Source organism: Azolla caroliniana, unplaced genomic scaffold, assembly GCF_043228905.1.
Source record: "Azolla caroliniana isolate FFs.n. ecotype wild unplaced genomic scaffold, voAzoCaro1.0.p SCAF_20, whole genome shotgun sequence".
In the NCBI taxonomy this organism is placed as follows: domain Eukaryota; kingdom Viridiplantae; phylum Streptophyta; class Polypodiopsida; order Salviniales; family Salviniaceae; genus Azolla; species Azolla caroliniana.
Window position 1 is genome coordinate 15,571,836 of NW_028230455.1, and position 19,923 is coordinate 15,591,758.

The 19,923-nt window shown below is 39.4% G+C and overlaps 1 protein-coding gene across 1 annotated transcript; it reads right to left on the reverse strand.

Moving 5' to 3' along the window:
• Positions 1–1,454: 1,454 nt before the first annotated feature.
• Positions 1,455–12,527, reverse strand: LOC147851236 (heat shock 70 kDa protein 14-like). The gene is made up of 9 exons (XM_087335462.1): positions 11,319–12,527; positions 10,834–11,052; positions 10,656–10,751; positions 10,391–10,582; positions 10,110–10,304; positions 3,101–3,247; positions 2,826–2,975; positions 2,605–2,735; positions 1,455–2,161 (listed from the first exon to the last, which is right to left on the reverse strand). The coding sequence occupies exons 1-9, from the start codon at positions 12,486–12,488 to the stop codon at positions 1,969–1,971; spliced, it is 2,493 nt and encodes an 830-aa protein (XP_087191588.1). The 5' UTR covers positions 12,489–12,527; the 3' UTR covers positions 1,455–1,968.
• Between the last annotated feature and the right edge of the window lie 7,396 nt (positions 12,528–19,923).

The following is a 19,923-nucleotide window of genomic DNA, read 5'->3' on the forward strand; positions in this document are numbered from 1 at the left end:
CAAATGCTGGTAAGAATCACATGAACATTGAAGATTACGCAAAGAATGGGGTGCTTAGTTTCAAAAACCAGATTTTCCATTTTAACAAGGTTGATATGATAATAATTTTGGACACATGGTGATGGTCTAGATATGTTATTGATAACAAGTATCACAACACAATATAAATTTCTGCTATGCATGTATAAGACATTACATCTTCCGTTATTAAAATCTGACAATGTCATATATGTTCATCAAGCTCATAAAAACCAAAGACAGACCAGTACAAAAGTTGAAAGATCTTCAGCATTATACTATATCACATCAGTGTCCTCCATTATTCATTAGTAAATATGATTTTGTCATAAAATTGCTTTTCCATCATGCCACTTATCAATCCAGTGAGGATGGATTGTTCTTGCATTCAACAATTTTACATGCCTCAACAATGTGTGACAGTAGATTCACCAAATCTAGGGTGCGTTATGAATAGGTTACTTACCATTCCCCTTGCGTTAACTAGGAAAAAGCCAATAAATTACATTGCTTATTATGATAGAAAGAAGTGCAGAAAAGAATCAAATGTCACCAAATATGATAACAGATGGAACCAACATATCTCATTAGCAAATCTATCCATAAATCTGATATGTTTTTTGTTTTTCTATCCGTGCTATAAAGAAAGATTGAAAAATGAGTTGAAAACATTCCAATTTTTTTGTAAATTCTTCCGTAGCTGAGAACAGTTGAAAGTAATTTTGTACTCTTTCTCTTAAGAGTAATTGAATGACGAGGAGCCACGCGAGGTGGGAATCTCACGTACCGTTCTCACGTAAAGCCAAGCGCTCAGGTTGTTTGGCCAATTGTGGGTCACGAGATACTCAATGGGGATGTAGGCGGAGGGTTCCAGGGAATACAGATAACTTCTGGATTCTTCCAGCTTTGGTGAGCCTCCGGAATAACTAGTGAATTACAACTGTACTGCACAGCAATCGGTGGGTTAGTCTTTGCAGGATTAATGTTTTTCGCTGGTTGGTTTCATTACCATAAAGCTGCTCCAAAGCTAGCCAGGTTCCAGAATGTAGAATCCATGTTGAATCACCACCTGGCAGGTCTTCTGGGTTTAGGTTCTCTCGCATGGGCGGACATCAAATACACATTTCGCTACCGATTAACGAGTTATCAGATGCAGGAGTTGATCCCAAAGAGATAACTAAAGCAATATATAATCAGAGAAAAATACATGAGTTTATGACAACAAAAGTAATAAAATAACACAGGGATCATTCCTGTGCTTTCAAACTGCACACTAAAAGGAATCTCCTCGATTGCTCTTTTGAATCCTAATAAGTAATTCTTAACTCAACCTGAACTTGAAAATAGATTAAGAACACAATAACTTGAAAAACAATTACTGATAGAATCGTGCATTTGGTAACATATCCAGAGATATTGTTAATCATGGATTCACATCCAATAAATGAAATATTCACTGCCTACCTTTGTGTCTGTACAACTATATGCTATAAAGTTCTTTAAAGCTTCAATCGACATCCATGTAAAAAAACAGCTTTGTGATTGTCATGAAGACATCATGAGAATTTTTTTAAATACAAAAAATAGACATTTTCAAAGAAACACTTCCCAATGTAAATCCAACTCATTAAAATCCAATAAGGAGATGAGGACTGGCTATCATAATGTTACCATTTCGATGTTTTTGATGCTCTCCCTCTTATCTGCAAGTGACTTATGAAAATTGCCTCTTCAGTCAATAAAAAGATCACCACTGACATCACGAGCAGCACTCACCAATGAACCTCGGGTGAAAAAATTATTTAATTTTCTCAAATAAGATCTATCCAAGCTACAAGGATACCAAGCCGCTGATGGAAAGATCTCAATTGAATTGAATTTAGAAAGTCGTCCACTACCTTTATTAAACACATCCCCCTCACCGATTAGCACCTCAAAAGGTGGTGGTTATCAATCTGTTTGCATCCCCTCTCCGTCTTGAAAGGAACCCTTTGTTTCCATGGGTTCATTCGCATGTATTTCACCTCCAGCTTCATTATGAGTCCCCTCCTTGCCAGGTGCGCCAGGTGCACCTTTTGAATCTGGGTTAGGAGATGCTGGTTTTGGAGCAGGTCGGGGCTTTGTCATGATTGACTTACAGAACCTGAAACATGTCATGAGAAATCAGACCAGAGAAAGTTTCTACAACTAGGACCAATGAAAACCAAAAAGGATGCAGAAATAATAATAAGGCAAAAAAACATCCAAAAAACCCAACTTTCTGGATAACTAGCAGGATACTATAAAAACAATTATTGCAATACACCTAGAACATTGTACTACAAGGGAATTTCCACTAATTTCTTGAAAGTTTTACAACTTGGGTATAAGCATGAATATCCAAAAACATAAACGTCTCTTGGATTTTTACAAAAAGAAAATATAATTATATAAATATTCCTACAACGTACAACGTGGGCTCCCAAGACTCAAAAACACAATAACCATGATCATATGATATCTCATCCAAGCATGTGGGTGAGAGTAAAATGCCAAAAGATTATTTTCTACAAACTCAAGAATTGGTCTATACATTATAATACTCACCTATCTAATGTCTCTATCTTTTTCTTCACCTCAGCAGATAGAAGAGTAGGATTTGCTGACTTTGGAAGCTTCTCTTGGTGGGAAACTTTTTCCTTTAACCAATCTTCTGCTTTGTTACATTCAATTACAACCTGCAGAACAAGTAATCACGAATATTACCTTGCTAGAAGAACAATGAAGACCAAAGAAAAATCCTTGATGACATACAGAGATAAGCATGCCTTCTCTTTCTCTGCAACTTCAATGTGGTCAAACTTCGGATCCTTTGATTTTGCAGCTTCTCTAAAGCTATTGACACAATAGAGCAACTGCTCTATGTATGGTCCACGTGCTTCCTCTTCCTTGAACCTCTCTTCAATGGGATCCCCCAACTAAATGAAAAACCAGATCAATATGTCCTCCCAATATTCCAGAATCAGGTAGATCAATGGGATTATCACTATACATGTAATTTCAATATACATGTCAAAAACAGAAATAATGTTGTAATACTAACCTTCTTAAGCTCTATAAACTTGGAAACATAAACGCCTTTTGTCTCATCGTCACCTTCATTGTACAGCCAATCTTCTGTCTCTTGAAGCTTTGTAGCCACAATTTCTCGCTCTGCATCAGTAGCATAATCTTTGTACTTCTCATACATCTGCAAACACCAGAAAATTGTTGAGAATGTGGCATTTAGCTTTAATATTTCTAATAGATAATGCACAAAATATCAACACCCACGCATGGCTGACATGGCCCCAGGAACCACCAAGCATTATAAAGTGGTCTCCCCAGCCTTGCAGGTGGGGGGAGTGTTTTGTAAGATAACAATACCATGGGAAAGGCAATGAAAGCATTACAATTAAGGCAATACATAACAAAACCTAGCCATATGAGAGTAAAAGAAAGACATATACCATTAAATGAACAAAATAACCTGGACTTATGAATTATACAACTGAAAGTAAGAGAGTGGATAAGTAGATGATGATTAGCATATAACAACACCCACACATGGCCCAGATGCCCCATGGAACCAGCAATTGTTACCATAGAAAGCCAATGAAAGCATGACACTAAAGGCAAATCATAACAATGCCTAAAAGTATGTGAGTGAAAGAAAGACATATACCATTATAGAAACAAAACAATCCAGACTACCAAATTAAACAACCACAAGTAAAAGGGTGGATAATTAAATGATGATCATCACATATCAACACCCACAGGTGGGTCAACATGACCCAGGCAACCAGCAATCATTACAACGCACTTTCCCAGCCTTGCAGGATGGGGAATTTAAGATGCTAGAACAAAAGGTGGAAGTGAAATCTAAAATGAATACCCCCAAATTATTATGCTTGATGTCCTCATCTGTTAGGCAGTACATCACGGCAACATAAGCCACATATTCTCTCTTCCCATTCAATATTCAAATACACTTTATTTTCAATGTGTGAAAGTGTGGGCATGGATGGACAGCTCGATTTGAGCTACGGCATCAATCAGCCACACCTTGTTAGTTTTCCCAGTATTGAGTATTAATGTAACCGACATAGTCTAACTTCAATGTATTTTGTGTTCTCCATTTAGTCAGTAGGGCTTCAAATGTGGCTGAGTAAAACATGAACTTATGTTTTCCTGTGTCATTCTTTTCCTCTATGTAGACATTCCAATATTCATCAACATGCCACTTTGCAAATCATTTCTGGATGTCTTGGACAACCTGGATGAAATCTAATGCAATGTCCCTTGCAAGTTGCAACCTTGAGGAGGGGATTTCGAGGCAGCACACACTATACTTCAGGTATTTCTTAATCCTTGGACAACAAAACTCAAAACCTGAAACATTCTCACTGATGTGCCATTTCCACATTCACAGATTATTGTTGACAAATACACATGTGACATCCATGTTATTAGAAATATTGAGAATCGAGTAGATAGGTATATAGAGTTACAACTGCAGAGATGGATATATGAAAACAGAATTTCTATTACATATGAGAGTAGTTCAAAAATGGTAGTTTTCCCATGCGCTCACACCTTAGAGCTTAGATAGGATATGGACCGGCTCACTACAAAATTAGTGGGGACTAATGATCAATCTGACCACTATGTGAGAAAAGTGACTTATAATCTATGTTTGGCCTTAGTATAAATGTGCAAGTCAGTTGACAGTAGTGGAGATATTCCTTTTCTGTCAACTGACTTGTCATTTAATATGACCCAACTCCCTAGGTACAGGCTAGTGCTAGATAATACTTATCTTGAAGTCAATGACGCATACTTCAAGACTATGTACATCGTAACTTGCCCACAAAATATTCTAGCTGACTTGATTAGCCAATCCTTTTATCTATTTCTCTCTTTCCTAAATATATTGTGTCCTACGCATCTACGGTTTCCTAGATTAACACCTTATCGACCCATATGGTCGAGTTGCACACTAGCCGCTCCTCATTTGGGGCGCTATCACAAAATGTGCACTCTAAGAGCACATATGGGGATAGATTTACAACTTGGGGCTGATCATTGATTATATCTAACACGCCCCCTCAATGATCAACCCATTGAGTTCACTTGGAATTGGGCCAACACCTAGTCGTCGAAGGTGTTGTTGCAACTGTTCTGCTCCAAGCGCCTTTGTGAAGATATCTGCAGCATTTTCTGATGTTGGACAGTACTCAAGCTCCACAATCTCATCATTTATTAGCTCCCGCACATAGTGATACTGAATCTCTATGTGTTTAGTACGTGCATGAAATACGGGGTTCTTGGCAATGGCCATGCAACTCTGATTGTCACACCTCAATACCGTTGCCGTCCTTATTGGGACTGCCACATCCATAAGGATTCTTCTTAGCCAAACTACCTCGCATGCCGCTATGCATGCTGCTTTGTATTCTGCCTCCGTTGAAGATAGTGCCACTGTTGGTTGTTTTTTACTACTCCATGAAACAGCTCCAGATCCTATTGAAAAACAATATCCAGAAACTGATTTTCTGGAATCACTATCTCCAGCCCAATCGGAGTCGCAATATCCACTAAGTTGGTCAATTGTTGGCTTGTAGAAGATTCCATAATTTAAAGTACCCACAATGTACTTTAATACACGTAGAGCAGCTTTCCAATGAGTCTCCTTCGGCTTGTTGCTGAATCGACTCACCACATTGACTGCAAAACAAATATCCGGCCTAGTGTTGCATAGGAAAATTAGACTTCCTACTAGTTGTCTATACTTCCTTATGTCAACCATTGGTGATGAGTCTTCTTGGGATAGCTTGCAGTTTGACTCCATTGGAGTCGACTTCGACTTGCTGTCCATCATCCCGAAGGTCTTCAAGATCTCTGTTGCATACTTTCTTTGTGACATGAAGATGCCGACCGAGGTTTGCCAAACCTCAATTCCAAGGAAGTAGTGTAGAATCCCCAAGTCTGTCATTTCAAACTCAGTTTTCAAACACTCTTGTGTTTGGCCAATGCACTCTTCATGGTCACCAGTAAGTACTAGATCATCCACGTAAATGATAATGATGACTTGTTTCCCGTCCTTCATTTTGACATACATACTTGCATCCGAAGCACATTGCTTAAAGTCGATTGATCGTAAGAAGCTGTCTATCCTCTTGTTCCAAGCTCTTGGTGCTTGCTTTAGACCATATAGTGCCTTCTTCAGCTTGCAAACTTTGTTTTCTGAATTCGGTATCTCAAACCCCGGTGGTTGTGTCACATATACCTCCTCCTTGAGATGCCCATTCAGAAATGCTGATTTGACATCCATTTGATAAATCGGCCATCCTCTTGAAGCAGCCAACGCTATGACCATTCGAATTGTTGTCATGCGAGCTGTCGGGGCAAATGTTTCTTGTACATCGAACCCTTCAATTTGGGAGTATCCTTGCGCTACTAGCCTGGCCTTGAATTTCTCCAAAGAGCCATCAGCTTTATACTTTACTTTCCATACCCACTTCGTGCCTATCACCTTCTTCTTTGTTGGCCTCTCTACCAACTCCCATGTGTCATTTTTCATGATGCTATCATATTCTGATATCATCGCCTCTTTCCACTTCGGGTCGGCCATAGCTTCCTCCACCGAGGTCGGCTCACTCACTGAGCCTATGATGTCCACCATCAGAGCCATGTTGACAATGTGGTCAGAGGTTCTTCCTTGCTCCTGTATTCTTCTTGATCTTCGTAATCCATCAGTTGAAGTTTCAGGAAACTCAACTTTAGGAGTATGATCATTGAAGAGTTGTTGAGCCCACTTAGGTATTTTCTTTACATGTGGGACTGGCATAGGCTGAACTAGTGAATCATTACCATCAGATGGTTCAGCTTCCTTTTTTGGATAATGGGTCGGGATTGGGTAAAATACTTCTTCAGTTGATGAGATAACTTGAGAATCGTTGTTCTCAGCTAGCTGTGGTTGTTCCTCATCGAACACCACATCGCGGCTTGTCAATATCTTTCTTGCCTCTGGATCGTAGAGTCGATAGGCCTTTGACTCTTCACTATATCCGAGAAAGATACACTTTTTGCTTTTAGCATCCAACTTCTTTCTGCTCACATCTGGAATATGTGCGTAGCACATACACCCAAAGGTTCTGAAGTGCAGCACTGAAGGTTTCTTGCCTGAATAAGCTTCTTGGGGTGTTTTCCCTTGAAGTGCCTTCGTGTAGCTCCGATTGAGGATGTAAACTGCTGTGTTCACTGCTTCAGCCCAGAATGGGTCGGGCAGCGCTTGTGCCTTCAACATACACCTAGCCATCTCGACAACTGTTCGATTTCGACGTTCGACAACGCCATTTTGTTGTGGGGTGTAGGCAGTTGTAAGTTGGCGCTTAATTCCATGCTCTTTGCAATACTCACAGAATTCTATTGATAAGAATTCTCCACCTCGATCAGAGCGTAGCTCCTTCACTAACTTTCCAAACTCTCGCTCGACAAACTTATGCCATCTTTTGAAGATTTTAAAAGCTTCAGCCTTCTCCCGAAGGAAGTAAACCCACATCTTTCTGCTGAAGTCGTCGACTATTAGCATATAGTAGAGAGATCCACCCATTGCAGGAGTCACCATTTTTCCAGAGAGGTCAATGTGTATTAGCTGTAGAGGAGTCTTTGCCCGATTTTGACTCTCTTTTGGAATGGCTGATCTTTGATGCTTGCCCATCATACAAGCATCACAAACATGACTTAAGTCAGATAGGGTTGGCAACCCAACTACCATATTCGACTTCTTCATCTCCTTCAACACAGCAACGTTGAGATGCCCAAATCTCTCATGCCATTGCTTTGTGTTGGTACTTGTGCTGTGGTCAGTAGAAATGGTAAACGCGCTCAGCTCATAGAGATTGTTGCGCCTCACCCCTATTCCTACAACCTTGCCAGCAGAATCTGTTATTTCTGCACCCGACTTCTTGAATCGAACATCAAGACCCTTGTCAGTCAGTGCAGAAATGGACAGTAGATTCTTCTTCAGATCTGGCACGTACAACACTTCAGAGAGATGCTTTGTCCCACCGGTCGTTGCTTTGAGGGAGACGGTTCCGGTTCCTTTGGCCGGACATCGAGCATTGTTCCCGACCACAACATTGATGGGCTCTTGTAGAGGTGTCCAAGAACTGTACCAGTCACGATTACTGGTCATATGTCGGGATGCTCCACTATCGAGAATCCAAGACTCATCAACAACTTGAGTGTCAACTGAAGAACACACTTCTTCAGTTGCGACCCATAACTCAAGTTCATCTACGACATTGTTAGCGGACTCGGGCTCTCTCCAAGAAGTCTTATTAGAACCATTCTTCTCATCCGCCATCTTCTTTCGACAATCCTTGATTGTGTGACCCTTCTTGTCACAGTAGAAACACGATCCATTGAACTTCTTCTTCTTCGGTATCCTATTCGCATTGTTTGAATTGGATGCCCCTTCACCCTTAGTCCTAGAGACAAATGCTGAATCTTCCCTTTCTTCTCTTGTCTTCAGCCGAAGCTCCTCTTCAAGCAGCATTGCACTTAGTTCATCAAATTTTAAAGGAGTGGGTCGAACCTGAGTGTTCAATGCTGTCACAATGCCATCATACTTGAAAGGAAGTACTCGAATGCACCGACGAGCCATATCCTCTTGAGAGACGACTACTCCAACAGCCGCCAGCTGATCTTGAAGATCCTTAATCCTTTTTACAAAGGATTCTACTTTCTCTCCATCAGCGAGCTTCTCTGCAGCAAGCTGATTTTCGAGGTTTTGTATCCTTGTATAGTTTCTGGTCTCATACTGGCTGGCCAGTATGCTCCAAGCTTCATGTGCCCTAGTTGTATGTTGCACTAGTGTTAGTACGGAGTCACATACACCAGTGACTATGGTATATAGCGCATCAGCATTCCTTCTCTTCCAGGCTCGAAGTAGATCAGCATTTGGAGGAATTGATGTGGTAGGGTGTGCAGGGTCAAAGGTTGCCATGGGCTCAGGGTCTCCCCCTGTGGGTCCCATGATTGTTTCCAACAACTCGTAGGAATCCAAAATGGCAGACATTTTGAACTTCCATAGAGTGTAGTTGGTTCCATCTAGCTTTCCATCAGACAATGGAGGTGGGCGAATGCGCAATGGAGCAGCTGCAACATTCGTGGACAAGGCCATTGATACTCTGTCTCTCTCTCTCTCTCTCTCTCTATTTCTCTCTGTTGCTAGACAGCAACTACCCGTATATACCTAATCTAGATCAACCTCTTCGCTCTGATACCATATTAGAAATATTGAGAATCGAGTAGATAGGTATATAGAGTTACAACTGCAGAGATGGATATATGAAAACAGAATTTCTATTACATATGAGAGTAGTTCAAAAATGGTAGTTTTCCCATGCGCTCACACCTTAGAGCTTAGATAGGATATGGACCGGCTCACTACAAAATTAGTGGGGACTAATGATCAATCTGACCACTATGTGAGAAAAGTGACTTATAATCTATGTTTGGCCTTAGTATAAATGTGCAAGTCAGTTGACAGTAGTGGAGATATTCCTTTTCTGTCAACTGACTTGTCATTTAATATGACCCAACTCCCTAGGTACAGGCTAGTGCTAGATAATACTTATCTTGAAGTCAATGACGCATACTTCAAGACTATGTACATCGTAACTTGCCCACAAAATATTCTAGCTGACTTGATTAGCCAATCCTTTTATCTATTTCTCTCTTTCCTAAATATATTGTGTCCTACGCATCTACGGTTTCCTAGATTAACACCTTATCGACCCATATGGTCGAGTTGCACACTAGCCGCTCCTCATTTGGGGCGCTATCACAAAATGTGCACTCTAAGAGCACATATGGGGATAGATTTACAACTTGGGGCTGATCATTGATTATATCTAACACATGTTAGTAAATGTTTGAGTGAATATATGGTTAAAAATGTGCATACCACATTTATATATCGATAATTTTGTTCTTTCTATTTGCATCATTGCTGGCCAGAAAATAAGTAAACAAGCTAATCTAATTTATTTTGAAGATACCTTGTTTCGCATATCATAAACATACGACTCCACCGCATTCTTCTTATCCTTTGTTTCCTCCATGATTCGGTCTTGCAAAGCCATCTCATATTCCTTTTCAATAGCCTTCTCCAGCTCACTGTGAGGAAGACCTCCAATAAAACCTTCCTGAAATTGAATATCCTTTCTCTTGGCCTTTTTTTTCTTTGCATCTTTCTGCAAGCATTGAGTTGATGAATGATACTTTTCTTTTCCTGCATTGCGAGCTTGAATATTATTTGATGCCAAAATTTAAAGCAAACCTTGGGAGGCTCAACTTCCATTTGTGAGCCCTGCTCTGCACCACTAGTATCTGAAGGATTAGTTTCAGCCATGGTTGTCTTCAAATTGATTGCATCAACTGGAATATCTACGCCATCCATACCTTCATCTTTATCAATCTCCATATTCATAGTCCTTTTTGTATGAGCTTCTACATCCTCCTCTTCAACCATCTAAGAAAATTGTAAAATATCACTTGACTCTATCAAGTCTACATGTTCGCTCAAAGGTGAGAGTGGTACTTACAATCGCTGATTCCAATGAGATGATTCCATGCAAATTCAATCTCAACTTAACTTTAATTTTAGCTATACCATCCTTTGTAGGTTGAATGGGACCGATCTGTGAAAAACCATTACCACAACTAAGTAAAACCAGATATATGTACCCAAACAAGAAAAGGTTGTATAAGAGTGTTTCTTACCATATATGTGTTTATTTTCTGAGAAGCTCCCAGAGGGAGACCCTGCATGTCTGTATAGAGAAGATCAAAACTGAAGCTTCCTTGTCTATAGAAAGTGAGCATTTTGGTGCTCGGGACAGGATTTCCTTTCTGAAACACAATGCTACTGAGTTCTTTTACCCCTGCCTCATCTGTGCTTTTCCATACAATTGAGATGGAAAATGGGAATGCCTCTTGAACCTGAAGAATACGTTTGCAATGAATGATACGAATTTGAATAAGAAGAAATCAAAATCAATCATCTTATTTGGGTTAGAAGAAATATGTTGTAATGATGAAAATCCACATCAAACAACATCCAGAAACCTATGACTTTGAGCTAAATGGATGAATAATATGATTTTGAAGAGTGAACATAAATCACAACACTCAAATCATATGATTTTGTGTTACGTGAATCACACAATTTTGAACTATAAAAATTTGTCGCAGTATAACATGTATACCTCAAACTCACGAACTCTAAAGGTCGGACTTAACATGGCACATTGCAAAGCACAACCCCGAGCAATGCATTCACTTGCATTCATCGTCCTCCTTGGCTCTTTCTGAAAAACACTAGAAAGGATCTTTAATATGGCAGGTACCCTTGAACCCGAACCTACCACTTCCAAAGCATGGAGCTTATCTATTGATATATCCGCCTCAACCAACGCTCTTTCACACAGATCTCGCACTCGTTCGAGAATGGGTTGAGCTAATATCTCAAAATTCTCCCTCTTCATATAGCCCCTCACATCTTTCTCATCCATTAGGCATTCAATGTTCAATGGGGCCTCTGCATTGGCACTCAGTACCTTCTTCATCTTTTCACAGGCCAATCTCAATCTTTGGCATGCCCTAGCATTGGAAAGAACATCAATCTTGTAGTCTACTTTAAAGTTTGCACAAAAGTGGTGAAAAAGGACATCATCGAAATCTCGACCTCCCAGAGATCGGTTAAATGCATGTGCTAACACCTTGAGGTGCCCTTTCTTGAAGGCACATATGCATACTTGCATTGAGGCATGGCCTACATCAACAAAAACAACATTGATCGGGTCATTTTCGGGCAAATCAGTTCGATAAAGACCATAAGCAAGGGCGGTTGAGGTGGTCTCATGCATTAAACGAAGAGGCCTAAGGCCAGCAATAGAGGCAGCATCAATTATAGCTCGACGTTGTATATCACTGAAGAACACTGGTATTCCAATAACACAATCACACACATTTGTCTGGAGGTTTTTTTCTGCAATGCTTTTGAGATTCGACAAGATCATGCCAAGGATCTGTGTAGGCGTAAAAGCTCTGCTTTCGCCTAGGTAGGAAACGTGGATCAATGGTGAACCGTCGGGTCCCTCAGAGACGAGAAAAGGAAAGTCTTGTATATCTCTCTGAACCTCGGAGTCTCGGAATAATCTTCCAATAAGACGCTTTACCTGAGAGACTGTGTTGTTAGGGTTCATTGAGAGGGATGCAGACGCTGCTGTGCCCAGGAAACGCTGCTTCTCGCTGAATGAAACGAGGGCAGGAGTTTCCCGTTTCGATTCGTCGTTGAGAACCACATCGATCCCTCTCTGACGAGCTACGGCGACGATGCAGTTCTCGTTCCCCACATCCAGCCCTACGACACTCATCGCAGCCAACCGAGCGTCGCGCGGAGAACAGAGGAGATGCAGACCAGACCTCCTCTTCCGGCGAATGGAATATGTATGTAAATGAAGTTTCTGTAGTCTCTCTCTCTCTCTCTCTCTGTGATGCAGGAAGAAAGAAAGAAAGTAGTAGGGGTTTCGTTACATAGTTGGTTCGTTGGTTACTTACTACTACTACTGATCAGTTCGTTTGTTCGTTCCTTCCTTCCTTGTCTCTCTCTTTGCAGATTTATGCATCCGTGACTTTGTGTGTGTGTGTGTGTGTGTGTGTGTGTGTGTGTGTGTGTGCGCAAATGCGAACATGTATAAGTAATTCAATGTTAACGTGTGGGTACTAAAGTGTATATCTAGTTTAGTGCGCACATGCATTTGTGAATGAGGGAGGGAAAGAGAGAGAGGTATTGTTTTTATTTTATTTTATTTTATATTTTATGAGAATCATTATTATTATTTAATTATTTATATCTATATGATCTTATTTCTATGTGATTTTTATTTATTTATTTATTATTATCCAGTAAATATTTTATTTGTATATTGTTATTTACTTACTTATTTTATTTGAGAGTAACATTGAACCGAACCGAACCGCGAACCCGCGGCTTAACGGTTTCAACGGTTCGGTTCGGTTCAGTTCAGGTTTAGGTTTTTAAAAACGGTTTGGTTTCAATAGTCAGAAACCGCGGTTTAAACGGTTTAACGTTTTTTTTATTTTTATTTATTTTTAAATATAAAAAAATAATAAATTGTTTTCAAACAATCTTTTCATTTTTAGACCTTATTCTCACATTTTAGGAACATCTTAAAAAAATTTTAAATGAAATATTATAAATTTTAAAATTTTGACCTATGTTGAAAACCGAAACCAAACCACGAAACCGCGGTTTTTCCGATTTAATGGTTTAACGGTTTTGTGGTTCGGTTTGGTTCAGGTTTCAAAAAATTTAAACGGTTTGGACCCTCTCAAACCGAACCGAACCATTGCTGATTGTTATTTGAGAGGGGGAAATGATCGCAACTGAAGCTTTAGGGTTTGGGGATAAGGTTTTGCGCCGAGGGTCAAGTGTTTAAGGTTCAGGATTCAAGGTTGAGATGTAAGTTTTCAAGGGTGAAGGTGTAAGTTTCCATAGCTACGGTTTGATTTTCCAAGATAGAGGTTTAAGTTTTTAGGGTTTAGGATTTACTAGGGTTAACGGTTAACAATTAAGTGTTTAGGGTTTAGGCTAAGGGCTAAGGTAAGAGGGTCCAGTGCTGAGAGATCAAGCTCATTGTGAAGGGTTAAGGGTTGAATGTATCCAACTCGAGTATATCGTGCTGAAGACACCAAAACTCAACGGGTTGGCCGAGAGGATGGACCAGACCATTATGGAGAGGGTCTGAAGTATGCTCGCACATGCTAAGTTGTCCAAGATGTTTTGGGTTGAGGCGATGGTGACAACAATGTATGTAACACCAGGTCATTTGAAACAGGTAATATGTCACAATTTAAGAACAGTCTGTCCAAAAAAGACACAAAGTAGGTCATTTCACAAAAAGGACCATCACATGCGTAAAAGGTTTTGGAAATTGAATCAAAATATATTGATTTATACCATGTCCAAAAATTTAGGGCTTTCAAAAAATGCCCTAATAATCGACACGTGAAATTTACAAGAGAACATACAAAAATTACAAAATGACGAACATGTATATTTATACATATTTGTGAATCGCCATATTGATGTAACATACAATATTTACATTTCATATATGAGATCCATCACTTCCCAGAGATACGCCTTCCCCTTTAGACCCACCCGATGAACTAGAAGAGCTTTGTGAGGTCTCATCCTCATCATCACTAGCAACCAATGCATTGTCTTCATCCAATTGCAAGTCACCGTGATTATGAGACATACTCCTTGTTCATATCTGTAATGCGTCAACAAGCACATATGGGACCTCCTCTTTTATTATCTTGATTGTAGTCGGTCTTAGATGGCCTGTTATGGTCAATGAGAAGTCATACACCAGTATGACAACATTATCAAGTGTTAGAGTAGACATGCTGGGTAGATTCTTTCTTCTCTGCTTTCTACTTGTGCCTTCGACATCCTTACTCATCTCTAAAGAGTACTTCCCAATAAATGCATCTTTGGAAGAGGTATGATAACAATGGACCACAATGTATTGAACTTGATTGCCTTCATCATCCTTAATAATTTCAATGATTTTAGCAATCCAAAAGGGATGGCCCAACTTATCACCCCCAGCTAATGTTGCAACCAGCATACCAACTTGTAGCTCATGTAGATTGCCTTGCCATCTTGTCTCAACAGCATGCGATAATCTTGGGACCACACGTAAATCTCTCTTTATCGTGGACGAACTAGATTATTCATTCGAATTGATTTTGTACTGGCCATACTCCCGCAAAGTAGTTATCTAATATCGTCCGTTGATGATTAAAGAAGTTATCCCACCATTCCACATCCTGATCACCAACATACTTTTTGGTTCTCTCAATATTTTTGTGTTTTTCCTCACGGCACCGCGTCCAATATATCTTTTACTCTTCAATTGAACTATTAGTAGCCAATCTTTTGTGGTCATCATAGGGCATTTGTTCTGCACCATAGATTACTACATCTAGGAAATGCAATAAGAGCCTACATCCGTCTTGTGGCTCCCATTGCGAACTAGATGAGTGTTGTTTGACGTACAACATCGTCTGGTTGTGACTGACCGCACTTTTGTGGAGGAGGAAGACGTGGTTAAAACTTATATTATTAACTTAGTAAGAAACCTACATCGAGTCCCATCACCATTCTCATAGAATTGTTTAAAATCATAAACTTCATCGAAATGTCGTACATCTGGTTTTGGGGTATAAGCTTTTGTGATCAACTTTGATAGCATAGGAAGTGTGAAAGCATCACATCTCGCTAATTTCTTGGAGAATCAACTAAACATTTGATCTATGTGATCATGTGTGTGACCAACCAGTAAGAAGTTGACCTTAATCTTTTTGAAAATACCCTTGTCTACTAACATGCTTAAATAACCAAACACAGTTGAGTTCTTGTTTTCTCTCGATATAAATGGATCACCCCACAAGAGCCACTCCCATCTAAAATGTTGTACTATAAGGAACATTCCTTGCACTTCTCTAAGTTAGGTTTTATTACACAACCAAGATATCTAGATACATTATTATCAAATGCACTAAGGGTGGCCATTGGACAACTTAGGATATTATCTCACCAACTTGAGATTGAGAATGGTCGGGCTAATAGAGTCCCCAGAGAGGAAACGCTATGTAGGTTATGCCACATAGAGATAGAGGATGAGTATCACTTCACATGCAAATGCCCAACTTATGCTGAGATACAGACGGAATACCAAGACACATTAGGACCCTCTCCCACCCTCTCCAAACAATTGGATACCCCGGATGTAAAGAGACTAGGTAGGTATATCTTAGAGCTAAAACAACATAGGGAGAATAAATTACAAAGTGTTAACCATAACCCTTTTACTATTCATCAACATGTAACTAGTATAATTTTTCAGGAACAAGGGGAGACAATGAATGTGGATACACTTACGCCACTCGACCTCTCTCTTGAGGAATCCAAAATGCAAAGAACAACCAAACGCCCTTGGATGTTGGGCTTCAAAACAAGTTGACACGGAGTAGAAAAGATTAAGAAGATAAGGGAATGTGAGCTACGTCGACTAGAAGCAATGGTTGGGGTACCTTTTACATTGGGACCACGGGCCACATCCACATCGAAAACCCTGGACCTCCCGCTTCTCTTCGAGAGACTTGGATGGAAATGAAATTAGGCCTAGTATAACATCATTTTCATTGTAGAACATGTTTTTTATATAGAACATGTTTTTTATTTTACTAGAACTATTTAGCTTAAAACTCTATTTTTATCTTATTTTTATTTTTATTTTTTACTTTCGATGAATGGGTAAATATCCCATTTTTTGTTGTAAACCATTTGTCTCATGGGACAATTTTGGCCTTAGAAGACGTTAATATATCTTTCTTTCTTTCTTTCTTTCTCGATGTGTTGTCTACTTGCACGTATAGTACTACTGGCAGGAGTAAACCTTACCAAGTCTGCAAAACTCTTTGCGTCACTGTTACTGTAAGATTAGGGTCGTTGTGCATATGTGGATAAGTTAGGAACACTTGAGGCCTTATTGTCTGAAAATATAGAAGACAACCTACTAAGTGCATCTACACTAGGCATTCATCTCCAATATCCTTGGGCAACCTTCGAAAGTCTGGCAAACAAGTTTTCTTCTAATCCATCCCATCTATAATCAAGCACATATACCTTTATGGTGATTGAAGTGCTTTTTGATGATGGTGCATAGCTTTAGATCTTTCCAACGCTTGACTTTCTTGATGCTCTTTTAATAAATTCTTATAATTGTTTATTTCATCATCTATTGTCCCACTCTTTGCCATGCTTTTTAAACTTGCACATACAGAACAAACACCCATTCGAACCTTACGGGGTGTGACCACATTGTTAAACTTCAATCTCCATAATCAATTAAAATGTCGATATTGTATATAAGGTACACTTTCTAATAACATGTCATCCTTATACGCTTCGCTTGGTACATCTCACGACGAGTGAATTTATCTGACAAATGTAATCTTCCAATAGTGGGTATAACATCACATTGCTTCGAGAAATATATCTCCATCCATCTCACGACATGCCGCCCAATCAGACCCTTACATGCAGATTCTATATTGTTGAAAGGTAGCCACGACCCCTTATCTAATCGATGTTGAAATTTCTGGAGCCTCATGTTACCAATGCTATAAGCAATCTTAAAAGCTACTGGACAACTCTTCATATTAAGTGAAAGGTAATATTCCACATGCGGAGAACTTGAAACTGCCACGTGTTCCTTAACAAGTTGCATATGTGAAATCAAGAAATTTTCTTGTTCATTGCCATTAAGTGACAAATACTTCTGTCGCAAGCCCCTCAAGTTTACCTTTCCAAAATTTGAAAGATAGATTCCCATAACATGGCTTGCATATATCAAATGCAATTTGGTGATCTAAACACAAAAAATTATCTTTTAACACTCACTTGTTGAGGAACTCTTTGAAAATTCAGAGCCTTATTGACACAATCCTCGTCAACATTACATAAACTAGAATCATCATGGTTTGTAACTACTTATTATTTCGTAGTCTACCTAAGTTAAAAGGCTTGATCGAAAAAAGTGAATTCGAACTTTGCCCAACATCATCGTTGGACTCTACATGGCACAATTTATTATTTATATGGTTATATTCCTCGATAGAGAATACTGAATTATTAGATAATTTAAAAGGCTCAATGGAAAATAGAAAATTTCTACTCGAGGTTGAGGACATCTTGACTAAGGCTAACTAAGCTCAACTAGGTCGAAAATAGCTCAAAATCTTCTTCTATAATAAATCAAATTAAAAAATAAACAAATAAATAAATATAAAGGAAAGGCCTCTTGTCATTGTCATTATCGCATTCAAGAAGCAAAAGAGCATAGGAGCATAGAACATCCCAAACCTTCCGTTTTCGCCTCCCTGGTCAACTCGAGTCGACTTCAGCAACATGAACAAGGGAAAGAAAATTGTTAGGTATCTTCTTTGAACTATTTTTTAAGATTCTCTAAAGATTCCCAAAAGATTCCATTCTATTTTTGTTCATTTTTTGCACCAAGAACTCAATGCAGTGCATCGATTTCCCGTTATCGAGTTCCTGTTGAAGGAGGGAGAACTCGATGCACTACATCGATTTCCCGTTGAAAGCCACCCCCTTTCAACAAGAACTCGATGTTGTGCATCAAGTTGTCGTTCCCGTTGAAAGAGGGTAGCCTTCAATGGGAACTCGATGCACTACATCGAGTTCACGTTGAAAGAGGCAAATTTTATGATTGATATACTAGAAATAGTAACTTTATTGCTATTTTATTAGCTTTTTTAAAGTGTTTTTGATACAAGGTTACATTTAAATTCGAGTGTTTTCCTATTAATTTCCATGAAATTTTCCTTTCTTATAAGGTTTACAATGTTTATTTTTATGAATATTTTTATATCATTGGGGTTTTACTTGTTGTTTTCAGTGAATCACGTCAAAAAGTACCATCTTTCAAATTGAAGATTCCATCCCCAATGAAAAAACCTGCCGACCAATCTCGGAAAACTTTAATTGAGTCGGGAGGTGATGGGACCTCTAAGACTAGGGAGCCTCGCCTCAAGAGCTACCCCCATGTGGAATGGACGTTGATCTATTCCGAGGAAGAAGGGGAATTGCTCCTTGTACTTGCAAAATCTGAAGGTGAAGGAAAGCTTCAAGTGGGAAAGACCTTCAACTACGGGCAAATAAAGAACGTTGAATATGAGGACAATGACTCATCGAACTTGTTTTTCGATGTTGATAGCTCAATTGGGATGCGTAGAGTCTTAGTTGATAAAGGCAATTTTATAACTGACTCCTGCCACCCCAAAGCCTTAAAGAAAGATGTAGAAACAAAAAACATTTTGATTGTTGCTTTGCGTCCGTATATCAAAGGAGAACTCATGGTCGCACAAGCATGCACCCCACCAAAGCCGGCCAAAAAAGGAAAAGCAGAACACAAGAAGTACAAGAAACGACAACATCCTGAGGAGGACGAGCCCGAAGTACTCGAGTTTGTTGAAGATGAGGAGGAAGATACACAACTTGAAGTAATTCCTCTAGGTGGCCAGATATCCTCGGGGATCCTCACTTCAGAGCAAAATAAGATCAAAGAGAATATTGTAAAGACTAAGCTTGTCCGTAAGGGACAACTATTTCACTTACCGATTTGTTCTATTTAAAGGCCACCAATTGATCCAAAACTAGGAAGACGGGCTCTAGAGATAAGAGAGCCACATTCAGTGGATGCGCAAAACGTGAAAAGCAAAATGAAGATAAATCCACATGCTATTGTAGTGCCATTCTTAATAATGGTAGACTCAGATCAATGCCCAACTGTAGCTGATTTCAAGTATAGTTCGGCTGATGATTATACATACTACGTGATTGGAGGATGCCACTCTACCGAAGCACGACGTCAACTTGTGAAGGAGTATCCTCTTACCACGTTCTTCAAATATGCAAAATGTAAAGTGCACGTTGGCCTTACACATGAAGAAGCCAAGCTGCTAGCCTGGGACCACAATAATGATAATGACTATAGACAAAAGATGTCATGTATAGAGCGTATCAGGTTCTTTCATCAAGAATACCTTGATGCCTTACAAAAATTTGGTCCTAGGCTGCATCTTGGATTGCGACGACAGTGTCCGCTTGAAATGGGGATAATAGTTGATGAAAGAACAAAGTCTGAAGGCTTGAGGAAGTACGACTCCTGGTTTCAACTTGCTTTCAGA

Coding starts and splice junctions, on each gene's coding strand:
- LOC147851236 (XM_087335462.1), bottom strand. CDS start 12,488: ATGAGTGTCGTAGGGCTGGATGTGGGGAACGAGAACTGCATCGTCGCC. Junction 11,053..11,318: donor TTAGAGTTCGTGAGTTTGAG/GTATACATGTTA, acceptor CGTATTCTTCAG/GTTCAAGAGGCATTCCCATT. Junction 2,736..2,825: donor AAGTTGCAGAGAAAGAGAAG/GCATGCTTATCT, acceptor CTTGTTCTGCAG/GTTGTAATTGAATGTAACAA.